This window comes from Denticeps clupeoides, chromosome 15 (assembly GCF_900700375.1).
Source record: "Denticeps clupeoides chromosome 15, fDenClu1.1, whole genome shotgun sequence".
Lineage (NCBI taxonomy): Eukaryota > Metazoa > Chordata > Actinopteri > Clupeiformes > Denticipitidae > Denticeps > Denticeps clupeoides.
Genome location: NC_041721.1, coordinates 21,097,222 through 21,115,114, shown reverse-complemented (window position 1 = coordinate 21,115,114; position 17,893 = coordinate 21,097,222). Strand labels below are relative to the sequence as shown.

The following is a 17,893-nucleotide window of genomic DNA, read 5'->3' as shown; positions in this document are numbered from 1 at the left end:
AGGTCCAAACTGCTTTTTAGATGTTTTGTTCAATTAAAACTGGTTTAGAAGTTCATTAAACATTGACAACTGCTGTTTCTACATTTATTTAAAGAATTTAGGTACATTTTTACACAGTTCTTCATGTCAGTTAGCTAAGATCTGCTAAACTCAACACACCATCTGCACTGTAACAAGGGGCAGTCTGGGGCAGTGGTGGCCTAGTGGGTAAGGAAGCAGACCTGTAAATGGAAGGTTGTCACTGGGGTCCCCTTGATGAGGGTATCGTTCCCGGGTGCCACGCTGCTCAGTGTGGGTGATAGTTAAATACAGAGGGCACGTTTCACTGTGACAGTATACTGTGCTGCAGTGACAATCATTTATACAGTTTAACCAATATAAATAAAACTACAACTCAAAAGTGTAACGTTCCAGATTTAATATTTGAAGTTACAGACGCGTTACAGAGTCCCAGTTGGTGTGTGTAGGACAGGCTAGAAGACGCTAGATTGATCTGTTGGACGGGACAGCAGACAGCGAGAATGCATCCTCTCTGCTGAGTGTTTCTCTTGTCTTGGAAGGCCGGAGGATGTGGAATTGTCCTCGGTGGGCCTGTTTGCAGCGGCTCTATACAGCGAGGGAGGCTGCTTCTGAGGAGTCTCTCAAAGCACATCATGAGGACGCGGTTTAGTGAGACAAAGCGAGAAATGGAGGAAGGTGTTCCTCAGGTCTCCAGTCCACATGTCAATTTTAAATATATGCAAAAGTCACACTTTAGGAACAGCCAAGGTCAAAGCCGATTCCACAGCTTTTATCCACAGAGATCCTGGCGCCAGCTTTACTGTATCAAGTGCCCAGTTCCTGCTCAACAGTCTATGGAGCCCAGGGCACCCCAGCAGGTCCAGAAAAGGACTGGGAGACCTGGACTGTCCAAGTTCTGCTTTTATTCCAATGCAGGCTCAGTTCTGGCTTTGTGTGTGGGGAGGTGTCATGCTCTCCTGTGTTCTCCATGTTCTTCGGGTTCCTCCTGCCATTCATATAGACTAGGTGAGTTGTGTGTGTGCTCCGCCCTGGCTGACCCTCAGCCTTGCACCCAATGTCCCTGATCAGGGCATTCTGCAGACATGGGTGCATCCTGGTTATCCAGTAGTCCAGCCACAATACCACAGGGAGTAAAGATGCTCTGTGAACTGTATAACCAATAAACCAACGAGGTTAATCTAAATTACCCAGTAGGCTTTGCAGGGGTGCCAGAGAGACAAATGACATCCTTATTTTGGGTGTCATATTGGTTGTCCAAAGTGTTTGGAGTCTCATTAATATTCTGAATTATTTCACAGATACAGTTCACAGCAGGTCACTGAGATTCTCTAGTAAGTAAAATAGTGAATTGGCTCTTGGAGTGTGTAAGCAAGAAACTAAATATTCTTGATACATTCTATGTGACACAGATGGTTATTTTATTATATTATTCATTTCAATTTCATGATTTTTTTTACTAAAATAGATAAATTAAGGAACAGTTAAATCCAAGTATTATAGTTAAATAGAATATTTATGAATAAGAAATCAGCCTTCACAGACAACCCAACATCCCTTCACCAATAGCCTGTACAATAATTTAACATCCATGAAGAAAGATGGTCATCCTGTACAGTGACACATATCACAGATCTTTTCTTCGGGTACTTGCTCGTGTGTCCTCATGCTGGCCTTCTGCATGAAGCTTCAGCTGTCATTCTCAAACCTGGAGTACGGACTTGCTCTGCTTAGCCCTGAGGAAGTCAAATGGATTTCGAGTGTAAATGGCAGTAGGCTTTTATGGATCATCAGGTCTTTCCCTGAGCATCCTCTACCAGCAGAGGGAGCTACAGCACATAGTCCTACAGAGAGTGGACATCCAAACTTCATGGATGGACGTTATAAAGGGGAATCAAAAAGACAAAAACCCACCATACTTCTGCCGGATCTCATCATGTCTCATCTTCATCTCTGCTCTCCTGCATGTAGACGGCACATTAATAAAGAAGATCTGCCCACAGCTCCATCTGACCTCTTTTCATGTAGAAATGTGGGTCAGTGCCGCTCACCTCGTCTCCTGCTTGGTTTTCCTCTTATCTGCATGCCTCTGCATCTTAGATTCAAACCTACTGGACCTGAGAGAAGAGAGGGGACCAGCTTTCAGAAGGGCTGAAGGTCCAACGCAAGTCTACGGAATCACCCGGATTTCTGCTTTTTTCAATCAATTCACCATTATGCAGAATCACAATCAGACTAAACACACTAAAATCTGTTTTGCCATTTTGGCACATCAGCAGGCAGAAATATTGAAAACGGGGGGTGAATATGAGTGAATAAGCGGTTAGGTCCTTAAAAAGGGGGGTAAAATGGCTCAAAAGATCATCTTCAGCACTTCCGTAACAGTCACTCTGCAGTCGCATTTTCTCCTTTTCTGAACACACGAGTGTGGACATTCATCCCCACTTTCTCTCCTTCTTCCGGCAACAGATCAGCTGATGGTCGTGTCTGAGTGTGTGTGTGTGTACTCACCCTGCATTCTCACACTTGCAGAAGCAGAAGAGACAGATGAAGAATGCAATGAGGAGGATGACAGCCACTACTGATATTCCAATGATGAGGGACTGGAAGTTGACTAGATTATGGGATGAGAAAATGTGCGCACATGATGGAATAAAAAGGTCCTGCCATGTTCATCACTGTTGGTCTATTCTCCTGACGGTGTTACCTGTGCAGAGCGCCCAGCGGGCCTGGTCTAGTGGGCAGAGGGAGTGGGGCGGCAGGATGGTCTGGCTGGGGTACGTCATACACGTCTTGCTTTTATCACACCACAGGCACTGCAGAAGAACACATGTTGATTTTATTCTTATCAAGCTTTCAGATATGCCTTCTCATCCACATATTCTGTACTGATTTGAGCCCCGTTTAAAGCCACTTCCTGTTGTTCATCTCCGACGGAATGCAGAAGTTCATCTCATGTTGACAAAGCAATTTACAGATGAAGCATCAAACCAACGCGCTGCATTCACAACGTGCCCAACTGGTTGAACTGGCTTTCTCACACCAGCATGCAGAAATGAGGTGAAAAGCAGAAGCTCCGGTTCTCCAAAGGGCCCCAGCGGCTGCTGGGAAATGAGAGGAACCCACCGTCACGTTCTTGAGACACTCTTCACAGCTTGTTCCATTCTTAGTCTCACAGGCTGCAGGGACAGAGAGAGCTGCTGTCATCATCAATCAAGAAATCATTTCCTGAGTATGAGTTCATTTTGAAAGTCTTACCAATACCAGGCGCCGAGGTGGGCGCAGGAGTAGCCCGGCTGGTGGAGGCTGTGGTGGTGGAAGTCGTGGGCGGTGCTGCAGATGAGGATGAAGATGTGGATGATGAAGGGGATGGCGACTTGGTTGCATGTGAAGTGGGTGGAGAAGACGTTGCTGGCGTTGGTCTCTGGGCGAAGATCATCACTCCGGACAGCAGCAGCAGGGCAAGAAGAACGAAGAACCTTGTACACATCCTGTTCAGCTCTGGAACTCACAGGAACGCGAGAACCTGTCTGTGTAGAAATGGTCTGAAGCGGCCGGTTCAGGTGCGCGACTAACAAGCCTGTTCAGAGGGGCGGGGCAGGTGGCCACACCCACGGAGGAGCAAGTGTAACAATAGCTGGAAGAAGAACACTGATTCAAATGTGCGATTAGGCAAGATCCCACCCACTAAAGTTGTGCTTGGGGGCCTTTTTGAATTTTAGTTTTAGTATAGTTTAGTCTAGTGTCAAGTTGTCATATCCATACTAATTTTAGTCAAGTTTCAGTCAACTAAAATCATATCTTAATTCCTTTTTTATTTAGTACCTAGTAGAACAGATGAAAACAACATTTTCTTAATTAAAACAAGGTTACCTTGTTATTATATTACTGTTACCGTAAAGGCTGAAGAATGCTTGACATCCATTCCAGACACAGAAGACACCATGATTTTTGACACACATTTTCTTTTCCACTTGTTGGTCATTTTCTCCCAGCCATCTGCTAAACCATCAGTAGGGTTGCCAACTTTCTCAACCACATTAATAATTGTATTATTGCCGTTGTTGTTATTTATTGCTCAGACGTCTGGAAGAAAAGATTTGATACATGGCACAGAGAATTCAATAAAATCATTTAGCCTATTTGGAGAGAGATGATTATTATGTGAGAATATGCCAGTCATCATGTGATAATGAAATATGACTAATAGCAGAATAACGCGAAGAATTCCAGGATGTCTTTACATTGGTGGTTGTGTTGTATTTTACTTTTTGATTGGCTGGTAAGAGAGAGGATCTTGTTCCATAGTGAGAAAAATGTGCATGTTTTCAGATTCTCTGCACTATGCATTCATTGTTTGATATGAAAGTATGTGGTAAACCTTAAAAAAAAAGTGTGGAAATGTGTGAGAACAGTACATGTGTCTCACACTCAATGCGTGGGATTAGACCTACGCAACTCCTCGTCCAGGCAATAGTCATCTCCAAACTGGACTATTGTAACTCTCTCCTGGCTGGAGCCTCTGCAGCCGCCATAAAACCACTCCAGATGATCCAAAATATGGCAGCCCGTCTCATCTTCAATCAGCCAAAATACACCCATGTTACACCTCTTCTTACCTCCCTCCACTGGCTCCCGGTAGCTGCTCGCATTGAGTTCAAATCCTTTATGGTCGCCTACAGGGCTGTAAATGGAACTGCGTCAATACAATACAATACTACCTAGCTACACCCCTGCACAGAAGCTACAATACTACCTCCTACATCAACACAATACTACCTAGCTACACCCCTGCACAGAAGCTACAATACTACCTCCTACATCAACACAATACTACCTAGCTACACTCCTGCACAGAAGCTACAATACTACCTCCTACATCAACACAATACTACCTAGCTACACTCCTGCACAGAAGCTACAATACTACCTCTTACATCAACACACTACTACCTAGCTACACTCCTGCACAGAAGCTACAATACTACCTCTTACATCAACACACTACTACCTAGCTACACTCCTGCACAGAAGCTACAATACTACCTCCTACATCAACACAATACTACCTAGCTACACTCCTGCACAGAAGCTACAATACTACCTCTTACATCAACACAATACTACCTAGCTACACTCCTGCACAGAAGCTACAATACTACCTCTTACATCAACACAATACTACCTAGCTACACTCCTGCACAGAAGCTACAATACTACCTCCTACATCAACACACTACTACCTAGCTACACTCCTGCACAGAAGCTACAATACTACCTCCTACATCAACACACTACTACCTAGCTACACTCCTGCACAGAAGCTACAATACTACCTCCTACATCAACACAATACCTAGCTACACCCCTGCACAGAAGCTACAATACTACCTCTTACATCAACACACTACTACCTAGCTACACCCCTGCACAGAAGCTACAATACTACCTCCTACATCAACACAATACTACCTAGCTACACTCCTGCACAGAAGCTACAATAGTACCTCCTACATCAACACAATACTACCTAGCTACACTCCTGCACAGAAGCTACAATACTACCTCCTACATCAACACACTACTACCTAGCTACACTCCTGCACAGAAGCTACAATACTACCTCCTACATCAACACAATACTACCTAGCTACACTCCTGCACAGAAGCTACAATACTACCTCTTACATCAACACAATACTACCTAGCTACACTCCTGCACAGAAGCTACAATACTACCTCTTACATCAACACAATACTACCTAGCTACACTCCTGCACAGAAGCTACAATACTACCTCCTACATCAACACACTACTACCTAGCTACACCCCTGCACAGAAGCTACAATACTACCTCTTACATCAACACAATACTACCTAGCTACACCCCTGCACAGAAGCTACAATACTACCTCCTACATCAACACAATACTACCTAGCTACACCCCTGCACAGAAGCTACAATACTACCTCCTACATCAACACAATACTACCTAGCTACACCCCTGCACAGAAGCTACAATACTACCTCTTACATCAACACAATACTACCTAGCTACACTCCTGCACAGAAGCTACAATACTACCTCCTACATCAACACAATACTACCTAGCTACACTCCTGCACAGAAGCTACAATACTACCTCCTACATCAACACACTACTACCTAGCTACACTCCTGCACAGAAGCTACAATACTACCTCCTACATCAACACACTACTACCTAGCTACACTCCTGCACAGAAGCTACAATACTACCTCCTACATCAACACAATACCTAGCTACACCCCTGCACAGAAGCTACAATACTACCTCTTACATCAACACACTACTACCTAGCTACACCCCTGCACAGAAGCTACAATACTACCTCCTACATCAACACAATACTACCTAGCTACACTCCTGCACAGAAGCTACAATACTACCTCCTACATCAACACAATACTACCTAGCTACACTCCTGCACAGAAGCTACAATACTACCTCCTACATCAACACAATACTACCTAGCTACACTCCTGCACAGAAGCTACAATAGTACCTCCTACATCAACACAATACTACCTAGCTACACCCCTGCACAGAAGCTACAATACTACCTCTTACATCAACACACTACTACCTAGCTACACCCCTGCACAGAAGCTACAATACTACCTCCTACATCAACACAATACTACCTAGCTACACCCCTGCACAGAAGCTACAATACTACCTCCTACATCAACACAATACTACCTAGCTACACTCCTGCACGCTCTCTCAGATCTGCAAATGAAAGGAGACTAAAAATTCCTTCTTCACGGGGTCTCCGATTCCAATCATCTCTGTTCTCCGTTGTTGTCCTTGGCTGGTGGGACAACCTGCCCTCCTCCACACGACTAGCTGAGACTACCACCACTTTTAAGAAGCAGGTGAAAACCCTCTTGTTCAAAAAATATTACAGACAAATCTAACACTTACACACGCACATGCACATGCATACACACACAGACTGCACAAAATAAATTGGCTGACAAGGCTGTGATTGGAATACAGGACTGAAGCTGACCCTGAAGAGACAAATCCAAATCATATATATTTCAGGATGTCCCAGACAATCCCCGACCCATCAGAAGAACCCCATGACAATTATCTGGTGACATCATCTGTGTGACCAGACTGGAGATACAGGAAACAGAAACCGTGATATAATAATGAGATTAAACGATTAAATCTTTGTCTACAAACATTTACAGACATTTTAGTACAAGTTTTATCTTGTAAACCATATTTAGTAAAATTTTTATTGTCAGCAAAATTACATGATATATTTTATAGTTATTGTCACATAACAAGCATTTACGTCCCATTTTCATCACTTCAAAAAGATTTGTTGCCAAAGTTACTTTGTCATTAATTTTGTTTTTTTTTATTGTGTGTATGCGATTTATTAAGAACTACACCATCATTTCTGTAACATTTTCATCGATTAGATCCGTGTTCAAGTGTATTGTGTGTGATAGAGTGCAGAAGGGCTGTTATAACTTCATCCAGACGTCGAGATGAGCTACAGCAGAAAACAGTGACAACTGAATACTCTTTTAGTTTTAAGGGCATTTTTATTATAATAAACTGCTACTGTGACCTTTTTTACATGCAATTTTAAAATAGGCCGGACAGGACAGTGGAAACAGCTCCATGTCCTCCATATCAGAACCAGCTGATTTCTGTTGGACCAGATGATATGGAGCAACCTGCACGCCCCATGCATCAATACCAGGACATACCATGAACAATATTATGATACTGCCATCACAATTTGCTCCTTGTCAAAGTTCCTCACCCATTTTTCTGCTTCCTATACATCAAGGTCAACTTGTTCACTAGCTGACCTCTTCCATATGCCAGGGACTACTGCAGGCTCATGTCAGGTCAAATAAACTTCGATCTGAATTCAAATATATTTCATTCCAATTGGACATGGACACCATCCATCTGCAAACGCCAGCTACAAAGCAGGGAGAACATCATATGTAACAATTCCCCAGGCAATGGTTCTCCTCTCATACCAACAGTTCGTAAATAGTTCTTAACAAAACATTACATTTATACAATGTATTTACATACATACAATGATAAACTAGTGCTTAGTGTCATAAATAGGACTTCTGAAAAAACTCCAGCAGAATGGCAATAGGCAAGCTGCTTGCTTCAGTATTGTGTGTTTAGTGCTCAGTCTTGCTGGGTGGACTTGTAGAGCCTGGACAGCTGGACTACAAAGGCCACCCTGCATTTGACAAAGTAAATGATGCTTTTGGATGTGGGGCTGTGATGGTACAGAAATCCCAGATAGACTTCAGTCAGATCCCTCTTCCTGATTCTGAAGGATGGGATCTGTGTGGGGAAATGCAAACATGTTTCAATAAAACTGTGAACCATAAAAAACATAAAAGGTCACCACAAACCTGTCAGGGTTCCCACAGGCAGGACAGTCTCACTGCTCATATTGTTGCCATTAGTTGTCTGAATAAAGCTGCTGGTGGAGGGCACAACTAATACCGATCCCTCCTCCATCCCAGAATCCACTGCGGGGGATCCTAGCGACTGAACAGGGACAAGAGAAAGCTGCTTTATTCCAGGGACAGCTGGTGGAAGAAAGACTCCTGCGGGAGTCATAAACTTCTAATGCTGCCTTTATTTTTTTATTTTATATATATATATATATATATATATAAAAAAGGCAGCATTAGAGGTTTATGACTCCCGCATATGACTCTCTCTCTCTCTCTCTCTCTCTCTCTCTCTCTCTCTCTCTCTCTCTCTCTCTCTCTATATATATATATATATATATATATATATATATATAAAATGTTAAGTTTCTAATACAACATGCAGTAACGCTGTCTTCATGCGAAACTGGAAAGGGAGGCTCCATACCTTGCTGGCCAGCGTCAGAGTGAGCTCGTCAGGTTCTGTGGAGCCCTTTGATGAAGTGACTTTTCCTGCTGCCTGTGCTCCGTCACCAAGCTCCGCCTCGTCCACAGTCTCAGTGGCACAGATGTCAGAGCTCATAGTTTGAATGATGACCCCAGGATGAGACATTTGTACAGTCATATTCTCATTCAGCCCGTCGGCCTTAACAACCCAAAAGTGGATCAGGAGTGGAAAGGGGTGAAATTGAATAAGATGAATCATTATATTCACACTGAAAGACAAAAAGTGCCTAAACTGAACAAGATGCTATAATCAGCTGCACATTATACTATTTTGTTTCATCAGTGTGACTGTATACTATTAAAGAGACATGTATTCAATTTTATTCTCTTAAGCTTGTTGGTGTAGGTAACTATCTAAAAAACAGGAGGTCACCAGTTTATTAATAATATCCATTTTGGTATATTGACTGGTTTCCAAATATCATTTCCATTCCTTTTGATCTTATCTAAGCAGGTTAAGGACCAGAAGCCACTCACAGTAAGGCTGTGCAGAATGATCTGCTCAGAAGAAGTGGGTGAGGTAGTAGCGCTCAGCGTGACTGTAGGATTGGCTGTTAGTGTCAGTGGGAGACTCTGATTGGCTCCTGTCTGCAGGTAATACGTGCCTGGAGTACCAGTGGGCTGCAGATGGAATGACTGGGGAGAGAAATTATCCAGTTAAATCCGTCCTAAATATTTCATTATGTTTCCCCAACTGAATACATAATATACACTGCTCAAAAAAAAAAAAAGTAAATTAGCTGGACATCCCCAATAAGGCATGGTCCTGCAGGTGGTGACCACAGACCACTTCTCAGTTCCTAGGCTTTCAGGTTGATTTTTTGGTCACTTTTGAATGCTGCTGGCGCTTTCACTATAGTGGTCACATGATACAGAGTCTTCGGAGGGCCGCACAGCCCTCCATGTGCTCGCCAGAGGTAGCCTGTCTGCCATTAGGTACCAAGATGAGATCCTCAGACCCCTTGTGAGGCCATATGCTGGTGAAACGCACACACTACTGAACCTCATTTTGACTTGTTTAAAAGCTGGATCAGCCTGTAGTGTGTTTTTCCATTTTGAGTGGACTCCAAATCCAGATCTCCATGGCTTGATAACATTTGATTTTGTATGATTTTGTTGTCAACACGTTCAACTATATAAAGAATAATGTATTTAATAAGAATATGTTATTCATTCAGATCTGGGATGTCTTATTTTTGTGTTCCCTGAATTATTTTGAGCAGTGTATATTTATGATTTATTCAGCTGATAAATTGGACTTGGATGTGTGTGTGAGGGTATTGAAAACTTACAGGAAGCAGTTCAAAAGTTCCCTGATTCAGAGTGATTGTCTCACTGTCTGGAGAATTACTGTTGATGTCCGCTACACACACACACACACACACACACACACACCAATTAGTGGCAACCAAATACCAAGTACACCAATCCCTGGCAGTATGATACATGGAGGTTTTACTGAGCATCACACCATGGGGCGATTTGTTGCTGTGCCAGTGACGGGCGTGTCATGATGTATTACTATATACTTACAGACGTGTGTAATCTGTACTGGAATCTGAACTGGGATCTGCAGGGCAGTAAGTGGGGGTGACGAGTTTCCAGGTCGAGATCCAACCAGCAGAACTTTACTGTATGACTGGGTCTCCACCACATCCTGTAAGCCCTTTATCAGCACTGTGTACACACACATTACATTACATTACACACACACACACACACACACACACACACGGGTCTTTACATTTGGAGCTCGACTCTGAACCAGTTCACAAAGTCCCAGGTTCAAACCCCATTTAATACCAAAGTGTCCCTGAGCAAGACACTTAACCCTGAGTATACTACTACTGATAGTAAGTCGCTCTGGATACTGTTAATGTAAATGTCAGCTTTTAAAAGTGAATTTTAGTTTGAAGGTATTATAGCAGTCAGTCTGTGCTCAGGCAATTTTAAAACCTGGCTATATTTAATATAATTAAAATGCCTTCATTCAGTAAAAAAAGATCACTTAAAAGATCAGTCTTGCTCACCAGAAAAGGGCAGCTCCTTGTGATTGGACACTTGTCTCTTGATGGTCCACCATTTGCTGCGTAGCCACTGAGGCGACCGAACACTTTGCCAGCCCCCAGCCAGAATGTCCCAGTTTATTTCATTCTCATCCTCCACCCCGAGTTCAGCAATCCTACACACGCCCACACACACACACACATCTCCATCACACACAATCCCATCACACACACGCCCACACACACACACACACAATCCCATCTCACACACACACACACACACACACACACACACGCATCTCCATCAAACACAATCCCATCACATACACGCCTCTCCATCACACACAATCCCATCACATACACGCCTCTCCATCACACACAATCCCATCTCACACACACACACACACACACACACACACACACACACGCATCTCCATCACACACAATCCCATCTCACACACACACACACACAATCCCATCACACACACGCCCACACACACACACATCTCCATCACACACACAATCCCATCACACACACACACACACACACACACACATAACCGCATCACACATACACACACACATCTCCATCACACACAAAACCCCATCACACACACACACACTCACATATCGATCACACATAAAACCCCATCATACACACACATACACACACCTGTGCACCAGATTCATGTCGTCTTCTTTTGTCCATTCGGTGCCTCCACACTGTTTCCAGTTCAGGTAGTTGAGCCACTTTGAGCGACACTGCTTCTCTGAGCGGGTGCCAACCAGCTCTGCCACTGATGCCCATGACACTCCTTGGGTTACAGCATCCCCTGCTTCTGTCCCTGTAAGCTCATGCACCACCTCTGCCAATCGGCGCTCTTCGTCTTCAGTCCATTTACCTAAAATAAGTGGACAAAGATGAAACATTTTTTTTGTGATACATTGCCGGATTTTGGCCTTTGACACGTAACAAAAGACAGAGGACAAAATTCCTGGAATGTGTGAGCAATAGACTTGATTTCATCAGTGCTAAATCAGCACCAATAACACACACATATCTAATAATATAAAGATTTCTGTTCAGTTCAGTGATATTTGGGAGTATCGTGTGGAGCATATTACCCGTGTTGCAAGTATCCTTCATCAGTCTGCAACGGTCTTTCACAGACGAGGCACTCCGACCCAGAGCTGCTCCAATTGTAGCCCAGTCATTGCCGTGTTTCGTCCGGAGGCTACGCAGAAAAAGAAAGGTGTCTTCACGGTGCTGTCCACCGGACAGGCGTACGCCTACACACATTAACAGCATGAACATGATAAAGAAAGAAGCAGCCTTACTCTTTCAGTTTGTCAATCTCCTCTGGTGTGTACCTACGGAAAGATGACAAATACCTCCAAATGAGTCCATTTAGCATTATTTACCATTTTCAGGTTCATGTAGTATAGGTCATCTGTAGTATCTGTAGCCGTGTAGCATAGGTCATCTGTACATAGAACTTTAAAGCATGCCTCATGCGAGTGTGGTCGTGCTTTTGAGACCCACTTGCCCACATGGTTGCGGTTGTCGTACATGCGCAGGACCCGGCGATACACAGCGAACAGTGGGCGGTTCAGCCCCCATGCAATGCTGCGGTAAAAATCCTTTCTCTCATCTTTGGACATCTCAAAGATGATTTCCGTGGGGTCCTGAATCCCCCGACCCTAAAAAGAGGAACATGTATCCACACTGATAACTCTTCCTCATTAAAATAATTACCAATTATGACTGACGACCGGTAAAGACATGAGACCCTTGTAATCGTAAAACAGCCTAAAAGAATATAAGCCACCAACATGATGGAAAAGGAATATGGGGATTAACTTCAGGAAAAGGACAAGTGTTCCTACAGAGAGATATTATTATTATTATTATTATTAATACAGATAATCATCTCTAGCAGCTGATTCATACCTTCAGGTAGCGTTCAATGTTACCCATCAGTATACTGATCTCCTCCTTAGACCACATGCCCTGTTTCCACTTGTGTCCTGCAAACACAAGTCGTAGTGAAGTGTTTGCATGTGTGAGTGTGTGTGTGTGTGTGTGTGTTTGTAAGTGTTCCAGGAGCCAAATTTGGGATTTATTCTTAACATAATTTGTTTCAGAATGTTGCTATGGTTCCATGGATTGTCAATTTTCTTCAGTAATAATGACCTGAACAATTAATAAAAACCTGGAAAACTGAGAATTCACTCACACTAATAAATTATTAAATCACCATCCAATATTGCAGACACACAAGTCTGCAATCACAAATATTTTTGTCTCCTGTCCCACCATCCTGTCGCATCGCCCTGTATTTGTATACCTTTATTTGCCAGGGTGTCCTTGTCTTCTTTAGTGGTAAACCAAGCTTGACTCACTGGAGAGACACCATCTGCTTTCTGAGTCGAGCCAGAGTCTCCATCCTGCACTATCTGCATTGCAGTTTTAAAGTATGCCACATGACAACGACAAAGCCAAAATCTGACAGACAATGTATACGCTAATATTATTTAATTAAAATTATTAAATGTTCTACACAACCTGAATGTGTGTCACCTCTTCCTGGTCCAGCTCAGTCATCTCTGTTGTGGTCATTGTAAGTTCAAAGCTGTCGTCCTGCTCTAGAATGACACACACACACATTTTATACAGGAAATCCGGAAATTTGCCCCTAACACAAATCATTCATGTGAATCAGTGGAACATCTCACCAGGGTGGTTGGACACTGCATACTGAGGGACTGGGTTCTGGGTGTCTGCAGAGATCCGTACCCTCTTCTGCTCCGGACCGACCTCGAGAGCATCATCCCCGCCTGGGTCAAAGGTGAAATGGTGACAGGTTCAACTGTGATGACTCACATACCTTTCTGCAGCCAGGAAAGCAGAAATGTTATGGTCCACATGGTTGTCCATTTTGTTTAGTTTGTGAATTTACAATAACCTATCAGAAATCAATAACCAAAAGTACCCAGACACGCCTTTGTGTTAACATGCTTATTTGGGCGCTAAAATGATTCCATTAAAGAACCTCGTAGTGAAAGTGAAGTGATTGTCATTGTGAAACACTGCAGCACAGCACACGGTGCGCACAACAAAATGTGTCACTAAGAGTGAGCAGTGGGCAGCCATGACAGGTGCCCGGGGAGCAGTGTGTGGGGACGGTGCTTTGCTCAGTGGCACCTCAGTGGCACCTTGGCGGCTGAACCATGAAGTATTTAGAAATTGAAGTACATATGATTCCTAGACTCACCATTACTGGGGCAGTGCAGTATGATGCTGCCATCGGGGTCCGGAGTCAGGGTGACTGTGTTCACAGATTCCTCCAAAGTCACAGAGGCTGAAGCATCCTCACTGCTGTTCATACTAACAACCTGCAAGAACGTGCAGCGTAAATGCAGAAGACTCAAATCTGTGATACACTCTTTCTAAAGAGCAAACACACGTTGGTGCATTCCAGGCCCTACATGTTCTCAGAATGCTTTCAAATTGCTGCATGACACAGATTGAAGAAAGGACATCTGTAAGGACCTCCGGGGCACCTCTTTACCAACCGACTGAATAATCCAAACATGCAACAACTCTTCTTCTATTCAACATCCCTGTTGATATTAAAGATAAATACCATCGCCACCATTATTTAAAGTGGATACATAAAAACGAATAAATGAAAATCCTGCAGCTCAGAAAACCTTGTTTAAAGCACATACAAAGATGATTATAATTGATGAATACAAATTCAGATTCATCACAAAATGTTCAAATGTACATCTGGATTAGGATTACTGAATGCATTCACAGTGAAATTAAAAACCAACCAGAAAGTCTTCTCCATCTCATCCCAAAGGTTCAGGACTGGTGGTCAATCTATGTGTTCCCGACCATACAGCGGTTTAGTCCCCCTGATCTAAATTCTCATTATGTTATGACGTCTTCTGGCAGGGTTATATAAGACTAGAGAAAGTATTCACAGCATCAGTTAATATTAAATTCAATATTACATTAAAAGATATGTGGTGTGTTTTTGGCAGAGCAGGGTAACTGGTCAAGTCATTACTGGTCAATTGAAAATGTGAGGGGACATGTCAACCCCAACCCCCCTAGACAATATAACATGGTGCTACTAACATGGAAATACTAATGTCACAATATCAATCACAGGCAAAGGAGGCAAAAATGATTAAAGGACAGGTAGAGCAGGGTCAACCAGATGTACAGTGTCAGGTGAATGTGTTGTGCTTTTATTGATGGGACGATGGTTTTGGAGTTGTGGCTGTTTAGCAGATGAACATCTGTCAATTTAACAAGTCTAACATACATTTACATTTAAGGCATTTGGCAGACGCCCTTATCCAGAGCGACTTCAAGTTACGATCGATGAAGAGATCAATTCTGGTTAACTAGCAACCCAACTATGAATACAATCTTTTTATTCACTCTGTTGTAGATTCTATACAGAAGTCAGACAAGTTCATCTAAATATTCTCTAAAGAGAATGCCGTGTGAAGGTGCTCAGTGACTGAGCTGGAAGTTCATTCCACCACCGAGGGGCCAAGACGGAGAAGAGTCTAGATGAGCATCTTCCTTTTACCTTCAGAGATGGAGGGACCAGGCGAGCAGTACTGGAGGCTCGGAGTATACAAGGTGCAGTGTGAGGTGTAATAAGGGCTGTGAGGTAGGATGGTGCTACTCCATGTTTGGCTTTGTAGGCCAGCATCAGTATTGGCTACATTACAGTCCATCAGTGAAGAGAGTCTTATGTTTTCACTGCAGCAATGGTGTTTCAAACCAGACCACTTTAGGTCAGAGACCTGATGCTGCCTGATTTCGTTAGTACAGCCTTTAGAAACTGGAAGAAAGCCACCAGACCTCATAAGCCCACCAACAGATTCAACATTCAACAGATTGTGCCACTGCATACCAACATGGCAGGAAAGTACAGTGGAGGTAGTCATTAGCCCTCTATGTGCATTATGTCCACATTGCATCAATTTAATCACACATGCTGGCTGCTCACTCCCCCCTATGATCCGATCCGGGACGGCCTTTCTTGGGTCCATCAGTTAGGCATCCTTTTCCCAGCATTTTTTTTATTCTTATTTATTATTATTATAAATTTTCATTTCTTTATTTTACGCTTGATGTTAATTTTATCCTCACCCATTGTTTTATTCAGAGTATATTTCTTAGAGTGGGCCATTTATATGGATCCACCTTAATAAAATGGGAATGGTTGGTGACATTAACGTCCTGTTTGTGGCACATTAGTATATGTGAGGGGGCAAACTTTTCAAGATGGGTGGTGACCATAGTGGCCATTTTGAAGTCGGTCACCTTGGATCCAACTTTTGTTTTTTCAATAGGAAGAGGGTCATGTGACACATCAAATTTATTGGTAATTTCACAAGAAAAACAATGGTTTTAACGTAACTTTATTCTTTCATGAGTTATTTACAAGTGTCTGACCACTTATAAAATGTGTTCAATGTCACCAACCATTCCCATTTTATTAAGGTGTATCCATATAAATGGCCCACCCTGTACAGTACTTTGGCGAACAGCTTTCTGTTTTTGTAAATGTGCTTTATAAATAAATGTATTATTATTTCCAACCAGTCAGGAGAATTGAAGAGACACAGTTACCATCACTCCACTGAAAGCTCTGTGTCCTGTATTTAATTCTGCTATAATAGCTGTGCTAGGGCAGTATGAGCAGGTCCTTGTTAGTCTACAAGAGAAGGCAAACGTGCCTCAAGGACAGCTTCAACTGCCACTGGTTTATTTAAGCACGTCAGTAAATCAATTTATTGTCCCCCCTACTGTTAATTTGACTATTATTTGTGCCCCCTTCAAAAATTGCTCATGAGAAATTAAATATTTCTACTGTTAAATGAAAGTTATGTCTGTTTAAGACCATTTTTACATGATTCAATGACCATATTTAGATCTTGATGTGAGAACATTGTAAAATACATGGATGGCAGTTTACATCGTGAACAACATTTTAAATATCAGAAATAGCCATAAGCTCCTTTGTGGCACCAACTGCTTCTGCGTGTTTAATAATTCTATTAGGAACTTATGCATATCCAAGAGAAAGATTTTATTGGATATGTGTATCTCAATTTTGCACAAAATGTCCCTTAAAATCTAAGGGGAAATATTTAGTTATAAGTCTTTTCATTACTAGCACAAGATTACATAATTTATAAATTACTGTATTTTTTTACTAAATGAAGTCATCTGTTACACTTAATACATAAAAGAACACTAGAAGAGCAAAACAGTATATTACGTATATTACGAAATATAAAGTATATTACGAAAAAAACAAATTATAATCATGATAAATTACTGGTTTGTGTGTTTGTTCCTGTGCATTTTACGCGGTTGTGGCAAAAAACATACACTAATTTTAATAAAAAAAACATTATGAAAAAATTACACTGATGTATGCATTTTCAATATTTAATAATAATAACAATAACCCCGCTTTTAAAGGTTTACCAGACAAAAAAAGAAATTTACTGCATGTAATTCAGAGTATGTCGGCATAAGCTAACGCTAGCAAGACAGAATGAAAAGAAAATCCGGCGCCATGTTGCACTGGCGGTGGAGCCACAGAATTCCCTGCTTCGCATGAATTCCGAGAAATAAAATCCCGCTCGGAGGCTCCGACTCAGCGGCCCGCACGGAGGTCTTCCACGGCGAAGGGAATTTGGGGTTTGATCGGGTACTTACTTCCTGTTTTCAGTCCGGGTTCTTCAGAAGGACCAGGATGGAGTCGAATGCCAGGATGGAGGAAACGGGCGGGGCTCAGACCGGAAACAGAAATTGAGCGCATTTCCGCTGCAGAAGACGC

General features: G+C 42.6%; 2 protein-coding genes across 5 annotated transcripts; both read right to left on the bottom strand.

The window, feature by feature from the left end:
• Positions 1–1,420: 1,420 nt before the first annotated feature.
• On the bottom strand, positions 1,421–4,050 carry pttg1ipa (PTTG1 interacting protein a). The gene is made up of 7 exons (XM_028955238.1): positions 3,277–4,050; positions 3,145–3,197; positions 2,726–2,834; positions 2,530–2,632; positions 2,070–2,135; positions 1,933–1,979; positions 1,421–1,754 (listed from the first exon to the last, which is right to left on the bottom strand). Exons 1-7 carry the CDS (start codon positions 3,506–3,508, stop codon positions 1,708–1,710), a joined length of 657 nt encoding a protein of 218 aa, XP_028811071.1. The 5' UTR covers positions 3,509–4,050; the 3' UTR covers positions 1,421–1,707.
• Positions 4,051–7,601: 3,551 nt separating this feature from the next.
• On the bottom strand, positions 7,602–17,843 carry dmtf1 (cyclin D binding myb-like transcription factor 1). 4 transcript variants are annotated; one of them, XM_028955234.1, is made up of 17 exons: positions 17,773–17,843; positions 14,285–14,405; positions 13,746–13,847; positions 13,576–13,655; positions 13,358–13,466; positions 12,961–13,037; positions 12,553–12,710; positions 12,348–12,380; positions 12,135–12,244; positions 11,683–11,911; positions 11,034–11,185; positions 10,537–10,680; positions 10,296–10,366; positions 9,481–9,639; positions 8,945–9,142; positions 8,473–8,611; positions 7,602–8,401 (listed from the first exon to the last, which is right to left on the bottom strand). In XM_028955234.1, exons 2-17 carry the CDS (start codon positions 14,394–14,396, stop codon positions 8,364–8,366), a joined length of 1,911 nt encoding a protein of 636 aa, XP_028811067.1. In that variant the 5' UTR covers positions 14,397–14,405; positions 17,773–17,843; the 3' UTR covers positions 7,602–8,363. The 4 variants fall into 4 exon arrangements, with proteins under 4 accessions (XP_028811067.1, XP_028811068.1, XP_028811069.1 ...); XM_028955235.1 differs by having other exon boundaries at positions 13,591–13,655; XM_028955236.1 differs by having other exon boundaries at positions 13,576–13,650.
• Between the last annotated feature and the right edge of the window lie 50 nt (positions 17,844–17,893).